Raw genomic sequence first — 16009 nt, 5'->3', positions numbered from 1 at the left:
CTTCAGATGGGTTTAGCAGAGATGTCAGTTTGTTGCTATGCTGATCTTTGTCTGAAGAGAGTATTAGATGTGCCTCCGTTGTTTCCAGCTAGTGGTCTGGATGGCCTAGAGGTGCTACAAACGAAATGCAGGTGAGTGTACCAGGCTGTATCTGGAGGAAACATGATTGTTTTGTGGTGTTTTGTTGTTTTCCATGCACCCATTTATGCCTTGTAAAACAACTAAAACTAAAATTGTACACCAACAAAAAGAAATATGGAACTAATTGTATCGCATGACAATAAAGTTGAAGAGGTTTGCAGTCTGGATTTAGAAGCAAGTACCTCTTGTCTTAACCACTTAAGGCTTTGATTACGAATCCTGAAATGGTATAGTGACATAACATGTCTAATTATTTTGCATTGTATTCATCCATTATTTTCTTCCTGATTACTCATACAGACTTCAGAATGTTCACACTCTGTTATCCATGAAGGTTTGGAAGAACACAGAGACTGCACCCCATAGACTAGTGAGAGATATATTAACATCAACTATCAAACAAAGTACTAAAGCATGGCTTAACCAAAGACTGACAAGGATGCCAAAAATTGAAGCCAATCTGGTGAGTACATGGTGTTATAGCTAGACCTTTTCAAATCAACATCGGAAACATTCAGAATACCAGGTTATGTGTATCGGGTGCGTACTCAGTTTAATAAAGAGTACGGTACACAAGTAATCTTATATGCTCACATAAATTAACAAAAGCACTCGCCAGTGGCATGCTAAATGCAACTAGTGTAAGTGCTGCACCAAACAGCTGTGTGACTACCCGGAATTACAAACTTGTGTCAGCATAAACTAGCGGCTGTCTTTGGAAAACTTTGATAGCTGTCAACAGACATTGTGTATTTGGACAGTGACTTAAGTAATGCATAGTGAGACAATCTGTGCCACTCATACTAGAATTGCAAAATCTGTAATATAGATACAACCAAAATTATTACATAATGAAAATAATGAACATTCAAAATATTTGTTACCATGCTATGGAAATGAATATATGCATTTTGTCCGGCTTATAATTGGCGAAGACTTGGACATCATGGATTGATTATGATGGAATAATTAGAATGGTGCGCACCCAGTTGGGTACAGCACCTACGCTATGTAGTTTGCATTTTTTTACAGCACATCAACAAATTATATGAGACCATATGTGTGAAAAACTAAATAGGACCATGTACAGTAAATTTTTTAATAGGACCATGTACAGTAAATTTCTTAATACTTCTGAATCTGTGGTCTGGGTATGCGCTGGCGATCACATAGAATAGCCAAGGTCTCCTCCTCCCTTCTTTCATGCCGATGACCAAATTGGGCCAATCTTCTTGTTATCATGACCGTTGATCAGCCAATCAGCGTTATTGTTTATCACATCTGTGTTACATGCTTGTGTACGCTCAATGCACAGCATAAACCAAGGAAGTATTAAAATATTTACTTTAATATCTGTGAAAATCTTGGATTGAATTTGTCTAAATTTCCATGTTGCAGAAACCTCATGAATTGACAGAAATACTGGACAAGTTAGGAGAAATCATGAATGAGCTTTGTGGTGTGTGCAAACCAAATAAGGACTACAAGAACTTCTTTGTCAGGTATTCAAAGATCAGGCTTATACATTTCTTTTTTGTATTTGTTTTTATTTTCATTTTCAGTTCATATTGATCAAACTGTGGTTGCTGGTTCATTTTTCTTCATCAAAATTGAGATATTGGTATCCGAAGAAAGCTCATATTTTTCTCATTACCCCAGTAAAATTTATAAGCCTCAAGATTGTTTCATTTCGATGGTGTGGACAAATATGTGGTGAAGTGTGGTAACCACACTGGAAGTGTATACTAATATATTTACTATCCCAGTATGAGGCACGGTTATACACATGTTTGCTTCTCATTTCAAAACCACTGGAGCAATACAACTCAAATTTTAGCAACATATTGTTTTAATGGTAGGCCTCAATGTAAGATAAACAACAGAACAAGAAAAGATTGGAACATGCCCCTTTAATTACAAAAGTTATCTAGTGTGATGAAAATAATTTCAACTTTTGCTCCACTAGTTATGAAAGTATTTTCCTTCCTTCATTAAGGTATCATATGGACTACTACCATATAGTGGCTCAACAGGTAGACCAGCAGATCACCAGTTGTCTTCTGGATGCTCTATCTAAACTGAATCAATACCAAGTAACCTACCAGAAATTCCCAGAGAACATTGCACAGTCCAGTACATCAAGTCTCAAGCTGTATATGATGGTGAAAAAACTGGCTTTTGTACTGAAGCAAGGCGTACCTGATAGGTAAGCTGCTAGAAAGTTCAATATTAGGACCTTTAACCCTAACCCTTGAAGTGTGCAGTGGTTTTGCTTTGTTAGATTTGGCTTGGTTATGCATGGTTAACATATACTTATAGGCCTTGATGAAGGGAAAAAGAAGGCAGTTAACCCAAATCCTACAAGTGGTTGTTGGTTATCGGAAAGTAAAAAAGGAGAGAAGATGGACAAAGAAGTTGCTTGGTACCCCCAGGTTTCTACCCCAGGACCCCTCGCATGCCAAGCAATGTATCACTGACCAGTAGCTACAAGTGTTTTGCTGGCCCGCCAATGATACCATGCAAATATATGACTTTGTTAGATTTGGCATGGTTAGGGTTAATGTTTTACCCTGGCTGTTTTACCTTATCTAAATGATGCAGATGTTTAGTATGTAAGACTTTAATGACAAGGGCTAGTGGAAGAGGTGGAAAACAAGAAATGCAGGAATGAATTATGAGAGAGAACAATGGGAAAGAAAATATGAAAACTTAGGGCAAGATATAGTTGTAAGACCCTGAGGACTCTTCATATGAAGTAGCATTTACATGGAAGAAGCCAGTGGGCTTGCCCCATATAAATCTATCAATAAATCGTATATTTAGCCAATAAAGTTACATTTAGTCAGCATTTTAACCTTTTGGCTTATCATGGTCGAACAAGAAACATTTCACCTTCTTGATCATAACATTATGTATTAATTTGCTTCACAGAGATGCCCTACAGTTCTACCAATTCCACTTATGGTTTCAAGAACCGCTGATCTTTTGGTTGAGTACATTCAAGCATGAGACATTTGAGAGGGTTCGTAGAGCTCTTGATATGGACAAAGATGTGGTGTTAGTACATCAGGTTGTCAAATTCTCCAATTCAGCTGTTGATGTCCAGGCATGCTTTGCAAAGGTTAGTTTGATTGTTATGTCATTTAAGGGTGCAATAATGGGCGACTTCACATGGGAGACGAGGGCTGCGTTAATACGCATCAAAGTGCACTTTTGTGATCGGAAAGCAATGCCTACAAAGGCACTGTGATCTGCACAAGAGAAGTCTACATTGATCCGCATTGCACAAGTATAGTTCACACTGATGTGGATCCTGGCTTTCATATGGAGTCGCCCATTATCTAGTAGATAATGTGGAACATTACCTTACTTATGTCTGTATTAAATGATTTTTTTTAATTGAGTAGATGAATACAATACAAGCTGTATCAAAATGATGGGTATCCATCAGTGTCTAGTGATATAACAAGACTGCCACATCAAATTGCAACATATGATCCACCTACAATCAGGGAAAAATAGCTGTGTTTTGGTGAATCTCTGCCCCTGCTCCCCCAATTCAATGTTAGACAAAGCCAAGTTGTCATCAGGTCTATGAGACCCTCTAACATTGAAAGATGGGGAGCGGGGAATGGTGGGATACAGGGCAGAGTCTCTACTTCAAATTCATTACAGACCTGTATCACTCACCTTCATACTATTGGTATGACATACATTTGAATTGTTTTGAGCAAGTGTGCTAACTATTTTTTATTGCTGATTGTACTTGTGGATAAAGTTATAAAAGGTTATAAAACTCAGTATAAATTTTGGGCATTTCAGTATGATCTAATGTTCATTTTATAAGAAGCAGACTTTTCAATAAACTTCAATACTGATGGGTACCAATCATTTTGATACACTCTGTAGAAGAAGCAATTAAGCTTTTCAGTAAACTTTAATACGAATGGGTACCAATCCTTGTGATACACTCTGTAGAATAGATGATGTGAATACCTGGTAAGGTTGAACGTTTAACTAACTTAACCTGCTGTCACAAATAAATAGAACATGGAAGTTTTTTAAGGCTATCATTATGATGGGTGTGTGTTATTTGTTGCTAGGTAACAGAAGAGTGGCAGAAGATTGGTTTTGAAGGACCGCATCCAAGATGTGTGGCAATCACTAAGGTGACGGAGGTAAGGTATCATTGGAGCACTACCCTTCCCTATTGCAAAATACAAATTTTCAGGATTTTCCCAGTACCTTTTATATTATAATTGATTAATTGTATTATATCTTTCCTTCCCTAGTTGATCTGTGAGGGTGCCAGACTGTATGCTAACAGAGTTCATTGGATACTAGAGGAGAATGGTTTCTACAGGGAAGACAAAGAGACAAAGTTTGACATTAAAGATAAGGTAATCAGGAGGAATTCATTTACAGATTGTTTGACCAAAAGGCTAAAGAAACCTGTTTTACACCCTATTAATATCTTTTCCAAAGAGTAAGATTAGGTGATTTTAAAGGTTAGAAAACATTTGAAGACCATATTGACAAGAAGTTTGTCATGGAATAAGATTTTTATAGCAAATTTCCTGAGTTTTAGGTATATCTTTGCATTGAGAGATACATTCCTCAAAGTAATTAAAGGATCAAAAAAAAATTTCATCCAGATTATCTTGACCATACTTGTACCTAATCAAAATATCTTTTTATATTATGTGGCCTTGTCCATGCTCTACTGAACACTGTAAAAAGTCTTGCCATATGACTGTTTCATCTGGCACGTAATCTTTTTTTGATCCTTTAATTACTCTGAGGAGTGTATTTTAATTAATTTGCAGCATTTTTGATATCAAACCATTATGAAAAAGTGGCTTAATTAGGTCAAAGGTGCACTCAGAATGCAATAATGTGTATGTTTAAATCTTCAGTTGAGTTTGTGAACTTTATGCAATATTACTGCAAGTAAACTAGATTGTTGTTTGTGTTACCAGGTTCAACAAATAAATCTCAAATTTAATGACATTCTCTCACCCATATACATACTCTATCTGTTTGATATTTCCAGCTTTGTATCACCCTCAACAACATTGAGCATGTGCGAGTCTATCTTGACAATCTTCCAAAGCTTCTACAGTGGCAAAAGAATGTCCAGGATTTGGCCAAAGAACATAATGATGTGTTAGCTGGCAAGCGCACGCTGGAAACACTGCAGCGGCTGACCAGAACTGCCAGCGAGAATGTCCTGATGCAGTCTAGTACACTGGAAAAGAAAATAGCAAATCGCATGTGTAATGAAGTGTCAAAGTTCATGGAACATGTTGTTAACCCAATGGAGGATGAGGATGTAAGAAATTACACTGAGAATCTGTGACGTAATATCAAAATGAGTTGTATGCTTTAAAACAAATCTATTCCTACTTAAAGTCAAGAATGGCTCAATACAAAAATAAGAACATGATCTAATCTAACCTTGCCTTAACTAATTATCCACACTAAAGTTGATTTTTTAAAATTTCTTCCCTGTTCTGGGCTGTGCGTATCGCGAAAACTAGCACGACCCATTGGTCTTTGGCGGGTGGAACGGTAGGAGACCTTGCCACTTCTATGTGATCGCCGATCACCAACGTGTACAGAAGAAATCAAACTTTATGTAACCCAGCCATGCTTTAATTGTGAACCTAACCTGACCTTTCCATTCCTTGCATAATCAAGCCAAATGTTACTTAATGAGCCAAAGTAAACCTTGCATAAAGAACTTCAATCAATCAGTCAAGCTCACCTGACCTAAATCATAACCTGACCAGAAATGTGCATCTATATTAGACAACCAAGGTCTGAATTTCCTCAATGGATACCCAAACTGAAGACAAATTGGGTATAGTCTGCCTTGTCTCAAGTTGAGAGTAACACAATGTTGGATTTCACAGTAGCAGATTTGAATTGTGCGCTGACGCGTGCTAACCTAATTCCCTGGGGCATATACACACATAATTATAGAGGGAAATGTGTCCTTACTCCGATGACCACCTGCGTAAACGCACTGATTAAAATCTGCCTCTGCAAAATCCAACATGGCGTTACTCTCAACTTGAGACGAGACACGTACAAAATGATGTAAAAAAATCTAACCAAACCAACCTAACCTAATCTAGCCTAGCCTTAAGTAGCCTAACTTTATCCGATTGAGCAATAAATTCCTTTTTATTTGCAGCACCTTGATGAACTGATGGGTTACATTGATCAGCAACTAGAGACATTGTACAAGCAGCTGCTACCCCAGATATACCCAAGGATTGTGGAAGATGTCTGGAAAGAAATCCTAGGAAGCATAGCATCCTTCATGCAGATTGGAAAGCCACCTGTGTACTACCACAATCTACGAGCAGTAAGTAGTTACATCCTTTTGATCAAAATATTTATGAAATAAAGATATCAGGTATCATATTCTTTTCTATATATTTTTGAAATTTGGTTGAGCAATGAGGGATTGGTAAACTGGGGTATTGAAGTCCCAAAACATGTTACCTGAAAGGCCAAGAAAAGGTGTTAAATTTGATGTAGATCTTGGAAGAAATACCAGTATGGATATCATAATTGTTGTGAAAATCACAATTCATTCTGCAGATGCACTCAAAGGTTATTTTTACTTCTATAATAGTCCTACAAAAGGTAGGGAATTAGAGTTGTTTTTATTGTTAAGAAGAGATTTATGTAGTCTAGTCTTCCTTTTTTATATGTCTGATGTCAAGGCCCAGCCCCTCCCCCTCCCACTCAACACAAAAATGAATAACCATGATCATTCTAAATATTGCGGGAAAGGATCGATATTTTACTAACAGCCAGACCGCGAAATTGTCAAATGGGGGGTCTTGGATAAAGCAATACTTCGAGAAAATCTAAATGTATTGCATGCCAATCAGATAGAGAATTAGAGAAATGTGCCCAGGATAGCTATTACCAGTAAAAGCCCTTGCAAGTGGCATCAATAGACCTGGAAAATACCACTTTCTTGAGAAGATGAGCCAAATTTCCAAAACACTTCTGACTATTTCTTATGCACTTCAATATTTTTATGAAGCAAGGCCAACATTTCCTGGGAAGGTGCTTACAGTATTCCCCACCTTTTCCAGTCATGTACTTCAAGTCCTTTCAGTTTATGATTAATTATTTTTGGTGATATTTCAGAGTCTGGAATCTTTAGAGGTGTACTTCCAGCGTTCAGGGATTAATTTACCATCATGTCAAGTCAAAACGAAAGAATATGTCAATCTGGATGACCAACTGAAGGTGAACTCCAAGACTACTCATGAGCTCATGCTGGAATACTACAAACGTGTGGCTGCTGATGTCGCTATGTCTGAAGAATATCTTGGTCATGTTGGAATCAAGATGATATATGGGAATGAGAAGAAGACAAAAGATAGTAAAGATGATAGCGGCAAGGAGAGCAGGACTGTGATACTCAAAGGTCAGTGAAACAATCCCCAGTTACAATCAAAATAATTCTCAAATCCCATGTTCCTTGCAGTGGTGTCTTTCTTGAGAGGGGCCAAAATGAAAAAATTTGGGCAAAGACAACATTTTTTTTTGATCTGGTATTATCGGTGGGATATATATACATATATCGTTTGTTTCAAAGAGTACAATGTAGACTCTTTGAGCTTCCAAAAAAGGGCTTTATTACACTATTTTGGCCTATGATCCAGATGAATTTTGGTAGAAAATGGACTCCTTGCCCCTTTTCTTTTCATTTGCCTTCTTGATTTTCTCTTTCATTTTTTGTCAGGGGGCACTCTGCCCTGCCCCTGGTTTATCTGGTTTGTGCTTACCATTGTATTTAACATGTTTTTTGTTTGTTTCGTTTTTGATATTCCAGTGTGTAATTGTGTGGACCTTCCAGGAATGGATAGAAGTGGTAAGCGGCTTATGTATTCAAGCATTAATTGATAAGTACTAAGTAGGTGAGACTTGAGAGGCAATACCTTATAGCACTGATCATAATGCATTCTACACATTTCCTACTAATGTCCAAAAGTCCACAATTTTGCATGAGATTGCCCAAATTTGAACAGTCATTCCTACTGAATAAATGTCCACTTTTTGGAAAATCTGCAGCTAGCCCATGAAAACCATGGTTACAGGCCAGTGCACAACCATGTAGATTTTGATATTCAAAGTAAGTTGAGGAATATACATTGTTTTAGTTGAGGTGTCACCTAGCTGCCATCTTTATTTTTTTACTGCAAAAGAACAATTTTATGTGCATTTCAAGTTTATTATCACTTAACAATATTTGTATCTTATGCCTAAATACCTAACTACGTAACATTTGGCCTTGGTGTTGATCAGATCTTGTCCCACATTCTGGCTCACATTTCACAGAAATGCTGACTACCAGAATCCCAAAGAGCCTAGTACATTAAGGTGGGAAATCTGACATAGACATTGTCTTCCATTCTAACCACGTACATGTTTCCTTTATAGGACTGAGTGATCCATATGTGATTGTAGAGCTGCTACCAGAGACTTCTCTTGCAAGTCACACAGTCTGTCAGACACGGATCAAAGAACAGACTCTCAATCCAAAGTTTGATGAAATATTCAGATTGTAAGTATGATTAATTCCCTGATATGATATATTTAGTTTATGTGTGTGTATGTATACGTTAGTGTAAGTGCATGTGAATTGTAAAGTGCTCCCATATGTGCTCCAAAGGAGAACACACATTACACTAACATTGATACGACTGCTAAATGATTTGATTGAGATATCAATATAAAAATGATTTATAGTGGATTTACTTTAATTTACAGATCATATATGCGTCAGTTCTCCTAAATTAATCACCCTCAACATCCCTTTTGCATACATCAGAATGCATAAAATATTGAAAATGTTGATATCACCCAGCCCTAGCTTTTTTAACTGGGACTCAATGATTTCAGGTATTAACAGCTGCAAAGTATGATTCCTCTCATTCAATAATACATGGTGAAGATTTTTGTCTTTAATACTTTGCTCTCAGTAGGGTTATAGCTAGAATATTTTTAGTGTTGAGTGGCATTTGATGAAAATCTTGCATATTTAGAAATTTAAAAATTATCAAATTCTTGACTGACTAAGTCAACAAAATTGTGCAATTTTGGACTCATGAGTGGTGGGCTCCAATGCTGAAATTGCAGCTGAGTAGTGGGCTCCAAAACTGAGTGGTGGGCTCTGCTGCCCACCACCGCCCACTGCAGCTACAACCCTGGCTACCACAGTACCATGAGGTGGAGATGAAGGAGTTCAATCAATTTGTTATCTTCTGTTTTGTAAAGAGTGCTAGCTAATCCATATTGTTATTATCCATTGCAGTGAAGACATTCCTGTATCCCTCATAGAGTCAGGTGCCGTGATCGGACTCACCGTCATGGATCATGATTTCCTTGTACCAGATGATTACATTGGGGAAGTCTTCTACCCTCTCAAATTGGCACAAGAAATTGGAAATTTGCAGACAGTCAACAATGCTGCAGTGGTGATGCTGCCCATAAGACGCCCTTATGCGACTTACAGCGCTGAATTTGAGGTTGGTTTTTCAAAGCGGATATACAGTGTATATGACAAACTATACCGACTCATGCTGTCAGATTCACATTGTAGCCACACAGTTAGATATATAAAAACTGAACAAAAAAGATGCTGCATGCTAGAGACTCAGAGCCACAAAGTCATACAATTGTGTAAGGAAGACGAACAGTGTTGGTGTAGGCTAGAACTCATCCGTGAGGTCAAAGGGTAAAATATGTGACGTCAAAGTGTTTAGCCCGTAATTCCTGGGTGCAACACTCCATGCTTTTTCTTAGGCTGAATTTATCCTGGATCACTTTGCAGAAAATGACAGAATCTCATGCATGCTCTCTGCAAACGTGCAAATAAATTCAGCTTTACTTCATTAACCCACTTAGGCCAGGACTCATCCATGAATAAATAGAATAATTATGGGGTAAGGACATTCAACAAAATCCTAAATTATGTAGATGTTTCAATGTCTTTCACTTTATCTTACACACTCAGGTCATCAGGCATCGTAGCCAGTGGGATCATGATGCCAAGCAATTTCTTGCTAAGAGGACTCGAGCCATAGAAAAACAGAAGAAAAGAACAGACCGACCTGCTGCCAAAACACAAACAAGTGTGTTTGCTTCTGCTGGCAATGCATTGTAAGCATGAGTAATATGATGAGGACTCACTCCAGAGAAAGTTGAAATGAAATCTATATCCACCCCTCATGTGCAATTTTGGAAAGAAAGTATAGAATTATGGTTAAAATCATGGCTAGATGAATTCAAATAGAATTCTGTTTGTTAACAGCCACATACGCTGGGTGGGCAGAGAGGGCATGCAAACTAAAGACCAAGAGCTTCAGGGGGCTTTGCCCCCGGACCCACATCAGGGGCTCTGCCTCCTGGACCCCAACTGAGGGCCTTCCACGGCACCCAGACCCCTGCATGATATTAGCCCCGAGGATTTAATTTCAAATACATGTTAACACAAAGATTAAATGAGGATCTGTTGGAAAATTTATTTTCGGTATCAAGACAAAAGGGGGATGCAAAATAAACCACAGTTTAACCAATTTCACCATTGTTTAAAAGCATAACATTTATAACATAACATAATATAACAGAAAACTTTTGATGCGCTGTTACATATGACAAGCTTGTAGCGCTTACAAAGCAAAAATAATAAAAATTCCTTTAAAAAAGGAATGGGGCGCCCAAATTATGTGAGCTTGGACGTGATATGGTGAATTCCATGGCATGGTGTTTAGATTTGGTCCCGGGGATTTGGTATCATAATGATTTTTTCTAGGGAAGAGTAGAAGATGATCAAATGCAAGACAAATGTGTTTGATTGGGGAAGGTGTATCACAGGACCGTTTTGGATGAAATAAATTGAATCGGAATGAAGCTGTCGTGTCAATTTGCGATTATGTGGGGTGGGGAGTTCAATTTTGGGGCATATTGTAGTGATGATATTGCTTTGGATATTGAATATTGTTGAATTTCGTTATGCAGGGGGGGTATATGATGGATAGTATAGAAGAGGATCTACCCCTATGTTGACCAAAAGAAAAGTTTTTATGAATGTATAACGTCTGTGATACATATACATCATAACGTCTGTGATACATATACATCATCTACTTGCTAATACACTGAAAATCTAATAGAGATGAAGGATAAAAGACAATTACAGAACATTCATTCTTCAAAAGTAGCTATATGGGTATACAATGTTTACAAGATAAGAACGTTAATGTTTTGTACATGAACGTAACATCTTTGATACATAGTTGTTAACACACTGAAAATCTGACTAGAGATTTACAATTTGATGATATCCAAAAGAATACTTACTAACTTAGCATTGAAGAATTAAAATAATTACAGAACTTTCATTTGTTAACATACACGTAGCAATGATTAACAATGTTGAAAATACAAACGTAACGTTTTGTTCATAAACATAACATCCTCGACACATCTAGGATCCGCATAATTTGTTGATTAATGTCATAAACAGTCACAAAAGATTTATGGTCTGATCATTTTATCATTTTAAGGGGACCCGATATTGCATTTGGAAGAACCAGGCTTTTCAATTACTATCAAAACTGCTGGGTACCAAACTTTTGATACAGCTTGTATAGTAATTTGTTCTAATTTCCATGCAAAAGGAGCCAGTTGTTTCATCCTTAAAACAAATAGGCTACACCATAATTTCCAATTACCCCATGCAGATAGATAAGACCTTGGTAAGATAAGCGTGTTAATTGTTATGTCACTATCACTATCTTGATCTTGATAAGATGCCTGACTTTGAAACTTTGGGTACAAAAACTCATACTCTGCAAGTTAGGTCAAATTTTGCACTATGATTGTTTATTTGAGCTTATTGGACTATGCCATTCAGATTAGGCTATTGTAATCCAAAGTGTTGGTCACCGCTATATCGGGTTCTAAGAGGCGTAAACTGGTTACAAAGGTCAAAGTGGTTACAAAGGTCAAAGGTCTCGATTTATTTGGTGTTTTACAAATCCATTAATTTTGTCTTTTAAACAAAGAATATACGCACACCATTTTATCCTGTGCATAACAGAAAACAATAATAAAATAAAATCCAAGCATATTGTGGATTTATTTCTGAGCAAGGGCATAATTTTAGCAAAATAGCACAACAATTGCGGAGTAAATCTAGTAAGACTGAAATTAGAAGCTACTCACAAGTACATGCCAATATTGTGGGACGCCTCCGTAGAGGGCGCCCCAAAACATCTTAAGGTACACAAAGCAAAAGCCTTAAATAAATAATGTTATAGAGTAGACCTTAAATTTACATAATAGTACAAGTCATAAAATATACAGGTCAAAGGAAATCAGCGGAAACACATCATGGAAATAGATAGGTCTTAATCAACTTTTAAAAACTCGTGATGGAAGAGGATTGTCGTATTGTGATGGGAAGTTTATTCCATTCCTGTGAAGCACATAAAGTAAATGTCCTGTCGCCTGCTCTAAGGTGAGCCTTGGGGTAATCCAAACGAAGGAAATCATTGACGGATCTGAGATTATGGGCGGGATTATGGGTTAGATGATAAATAAAGTGTTCAGATAATCTGGTGCTAAGTGGTTTAGAGTCTTGTAGACGTAGAGGAGCAGTTTGTAAATAATATGCTGTTGGACAGGAAGCCAATGAAGAGCAGACAACAATGGTTGTGAATCGTGCTTGCGAGGTACATTAAAAACAAAGACGAAGGACATGTTTATGTCCAATTGAAGACAAGAGACCATTACAGTAATCCAAACAGGACAAAAAGCAGCAATCATTGACACAATTTTAAAATCATGTGGGCGAAACTGCGAGCCGGATCATGACAACACACTAACAACATTCTGACACCTACGAAACACAAACATCAAAACACATATATCAAATACCACAAGTTCTACACCTACATGTATGTAATTGGCTATGTTTTATAAGTCAATCATGTTCAAATTTTATGATAAATTCACAACCAGATCTTGATGATTTCTGTTTCCTAAATGTTTTCCTACTTCAAATCATGTGACATAAAAGATCGTAATTTCAGATACCAACCGTACCAATGATTGAATTAATTTCAAATTGTGAAGACATTTTTGACCATCAATTTCAATTATGTTACCATGCAAGAAGTCTTGAAGCAAAAATTATAGATCAGATTGGTAAGCAAACAGCAAGCAACTCACTCAGCATGGCAATCAATATGTAAGAAAACAATGAACGACTTGTTAGATGTATTTGTGCGAATGAGAATTTGGTTTTATGGAACAAATATTGGGCTATTCCAGTTGAAATCCATACACCCCTATGGAAGACATAATCTCCAACACAGGGAGTGTCACAGTGAATTTCCTGGGGTTACCTGATGGGTGACTCCATTTAAAATCTACACCCTTGTGTAGGAGATAAGTACATGTCTTTCAGAGGGGGTGTATGGATTTCAACTGGAATAGCTCATAGCACATACCACGTCTGCATCATAGCAGTACAATTAGAAGTACATTGCTGTAAACCCCTGTATTTTTACAAGATCATATTATTGTTGTTATTAATTACCGCAATTTGCTAACCCATATTTTGCACAATATTTTTTGTTTTTACCAGGCTTTCTTTGTGCTGCTAATTGGAAGACGTTGCTGATAATGCTGCAGTGAACTAACCTACTGTGGCTTGTTGCTATCCTGCTTGGCTCATCCTGCATATATATGTGATGCGATCAAGCAAAATCAGTCGGAACTAGGAAATATTAAATTTTCAATTTCTTATAGGTTAGTAAAATGCATTTACAGAGCTGCATTTTGCAAAAGAAACCATTGAAATTAAACAGTTTCAAAAATATGTGCAATTAAAGAGTTTCCAAAACAGCAGGAAACAACAGGAAATATTTTCTTTGGCTATATCTCAATATCATTATTTCCGAGTTCCGACTGATTTTGCTTGATCACATCACATATTTATATTCTGCATCCTGCATAACCTTTCTTGGGTGCTTTATGGGTCACTATGTTGATACTAATTTAATATTCTGTAACAAAAGTATTGTATTCAATTATGTAGTTAGATATTAATTGTTAAGGGGACATTTGTGATTTCAACATCTTTTAGCATCAATAGCTCTGTGAACATTAGGCAATTAACACACAGTATATTGTACTCATCTACACATGGCAACTACACATGGCAGTTATTGCACTTGCCCACTATTGGCACTGAGCAGTCAAAATATCTCAACTTTTTTGGAGGTAAATGGGGAGAGAGGTTGTGGATCACAAAATGCCCCTTTAAAACACACCCACATATACTAGTAGTGAGTTAATTTGCAGGCAGGTGAAATTTCAAAACTATAGATGAGGTGACCTCAATGTTTATCAACAAAGGCAAGGGACTGGTATATCGATATGCTTGAGCGAACCCCATGCAACCACTACACTGTTCAATAGCTTTATTGTGATGTGGCGGGAGTTTTAAAAACACGAGCCCTGAGCATAATATGATGCGCGCGCATACTGCCAGGCAAAAAACAATGGAAATTGTGATGTTGTGTGCGCATACTGCCAGACATCGACATCATCAGAAGTCAACTCATCTATACCTACCCAATATGGTAGATATAAAATTTTGGATCAATTTTACCACCAGTTGGGGCTGGGTGTCTTGTGTGTTACCTGCTCTTATATACAGCTATAAGCCTAGCAGCAATGCTTCACTATATATTTTAACCTCAACCTCAGGTCCACACCCAAGTTAAGTTGATCAAATGTAAGTTCACTCATGTAGAAGCATGTATATTGTATAATTATTTCATTGGACTTCAGTCAAAACCTTTGGATTAATGAAACATGCTTTATTTTAATATAATAGTTCATCACCTACCCAGAAGTAGTGTATAACCAGCGAAGATGGCTTCTCATCTTCTCTGGTATAACGCATGAGTCCCATTGTAGATACTCTTTGAATACAAATTTTCCCATGTGGCTCAAAAGGTATTGTGGTTCATGACATGTGTTTTTCCTTGAGCTAAAAGACCTTCAAAACAATGAGTGCAATATTAATTAAATATTCTAAAGTAGTAGTGTAAGTAAGATATGTTCTAATATTTTTTATTTAATTTTTTACATGCTTAGCTCTAAAAAGTTGAAAAAAAATATGCAGGCCTATGCATATGAATTAGCAAGTGTTAATAATCATTCTATAACAGTCTGCTCTGGAATGAAAAATGCTGGCACCAAACAAAGATCTAATGGTCATTTAACACCCATTGATAAATTTGTGACAATTTTGCATTTTTCTCACAAAATAATAACACACTGGGAACAAAAGTTATTATTATATTATATTATTATATAGGGCAAGGAATCCAGTTACTACACTGGAATTTCAGTGACTCAAGACAAGCGATACGTTATTTATGATAAGAATAGAGGTACCATTAGAATGTACCTCATTTCTTAACATATATGATGAACCACTTGTCTTGAATCACTGAAATGTCAGTGAAGTAATTGGATTCCTTGCCCCTGTAATATACATAACTTTTGTTACCAGTGTGTACTGAGTTATTTTTTGAGAAAAATGCCAAATTAGTCACAAAATTTATCAGGGGGTGTCGTACCACCTTAAATCAAGCTTAAAAACTCATTTAATGAAAATGGGACCTTGTAGTTTGGACATTTTATTCTGGTTATGTGTTATTGCCATTTAATGTACATGTATGTATCTTTTACTATTTTGTATGTAATTATTAAGTTGTATGCCTTTCTTTGTTGTACATCTGCTACTGTTACA

The 16009-nt window shown here is 36.8% G+C and overlaps 1 protein-coding gene across 1 annotated transcript in view; it reads left to right on the top strand.

Moving 5' to 3' along the window:
- Positions 1-15527, top strand: part of LOC140155018 (protein unc-13 homolog D-like) — a 40488-nt gene extending 24961 nt beyond the window's left edge. The window contains exons 14-28 of the mRNA XM_072177692.1: positions 7-131; positions 442-604; positions 1540-1643; positions 2138-2347; positions 3073-3262; positions 4245-4319; positions 4434-4541; positions 5195-5473; positions 6341-6514; positions 7315-7597; positions 8006-8044; positions 8614-8737; positions 9488-9701; positions 10190-10335; positions 13829-15527. Of these exons, the coding sequence (XP_072033793.1) occupies positions 7-131; positions 442-604; positions 1540-1643; positions 2138-2347; positions 3073-3262; positions 4245-4319; positions 4434-4541; positions 5195-5473; positions 6341-6514; positions 7315-7597; positions 8006-8044; positions 8614-8737; positions 9488-9701; positions 10190-10335; positions 13829-13847 (2253 nt within the window). The 3' untranslated portion in view covers positions 13848-15527. The remainder of the gene's footprint in view (positions 1-6; positions 132-441; positions 605-1539; positions 1644-2137; positions 2348-3072; positions 3263-4244; positions 4320-4433; positions 4542-5194; positions 5474-6340; positions 6515-7314; positions 7598-8005; positions 8045-8613; positions 8738-9487; positions 9702-10189; positions 10336-13828) is intronic.
- Positions 15528-16009: the final 482 nt, after the last annotated feature.

The sequence above is a fragment of the Amphiura filiformis genome, chromosome 6 (assembly GCF_039555335.1).
Source record: "Amphiura filiformis chromosome 6, Afil_fr2py, whole genome shotgun sequence".
Lineage (NCBI taxonomy): Eukaryota > Metazoa > Echinodermata > Ophiuroidea > Amphilepidida > Amphiuridae > Amphiura > Amphiura filiformis.
The sequence above is the reverse complement of the archived record's forward strand: the minus strand, read 5'-3'. Positions and strand labels throughout refer to the sequence as shown.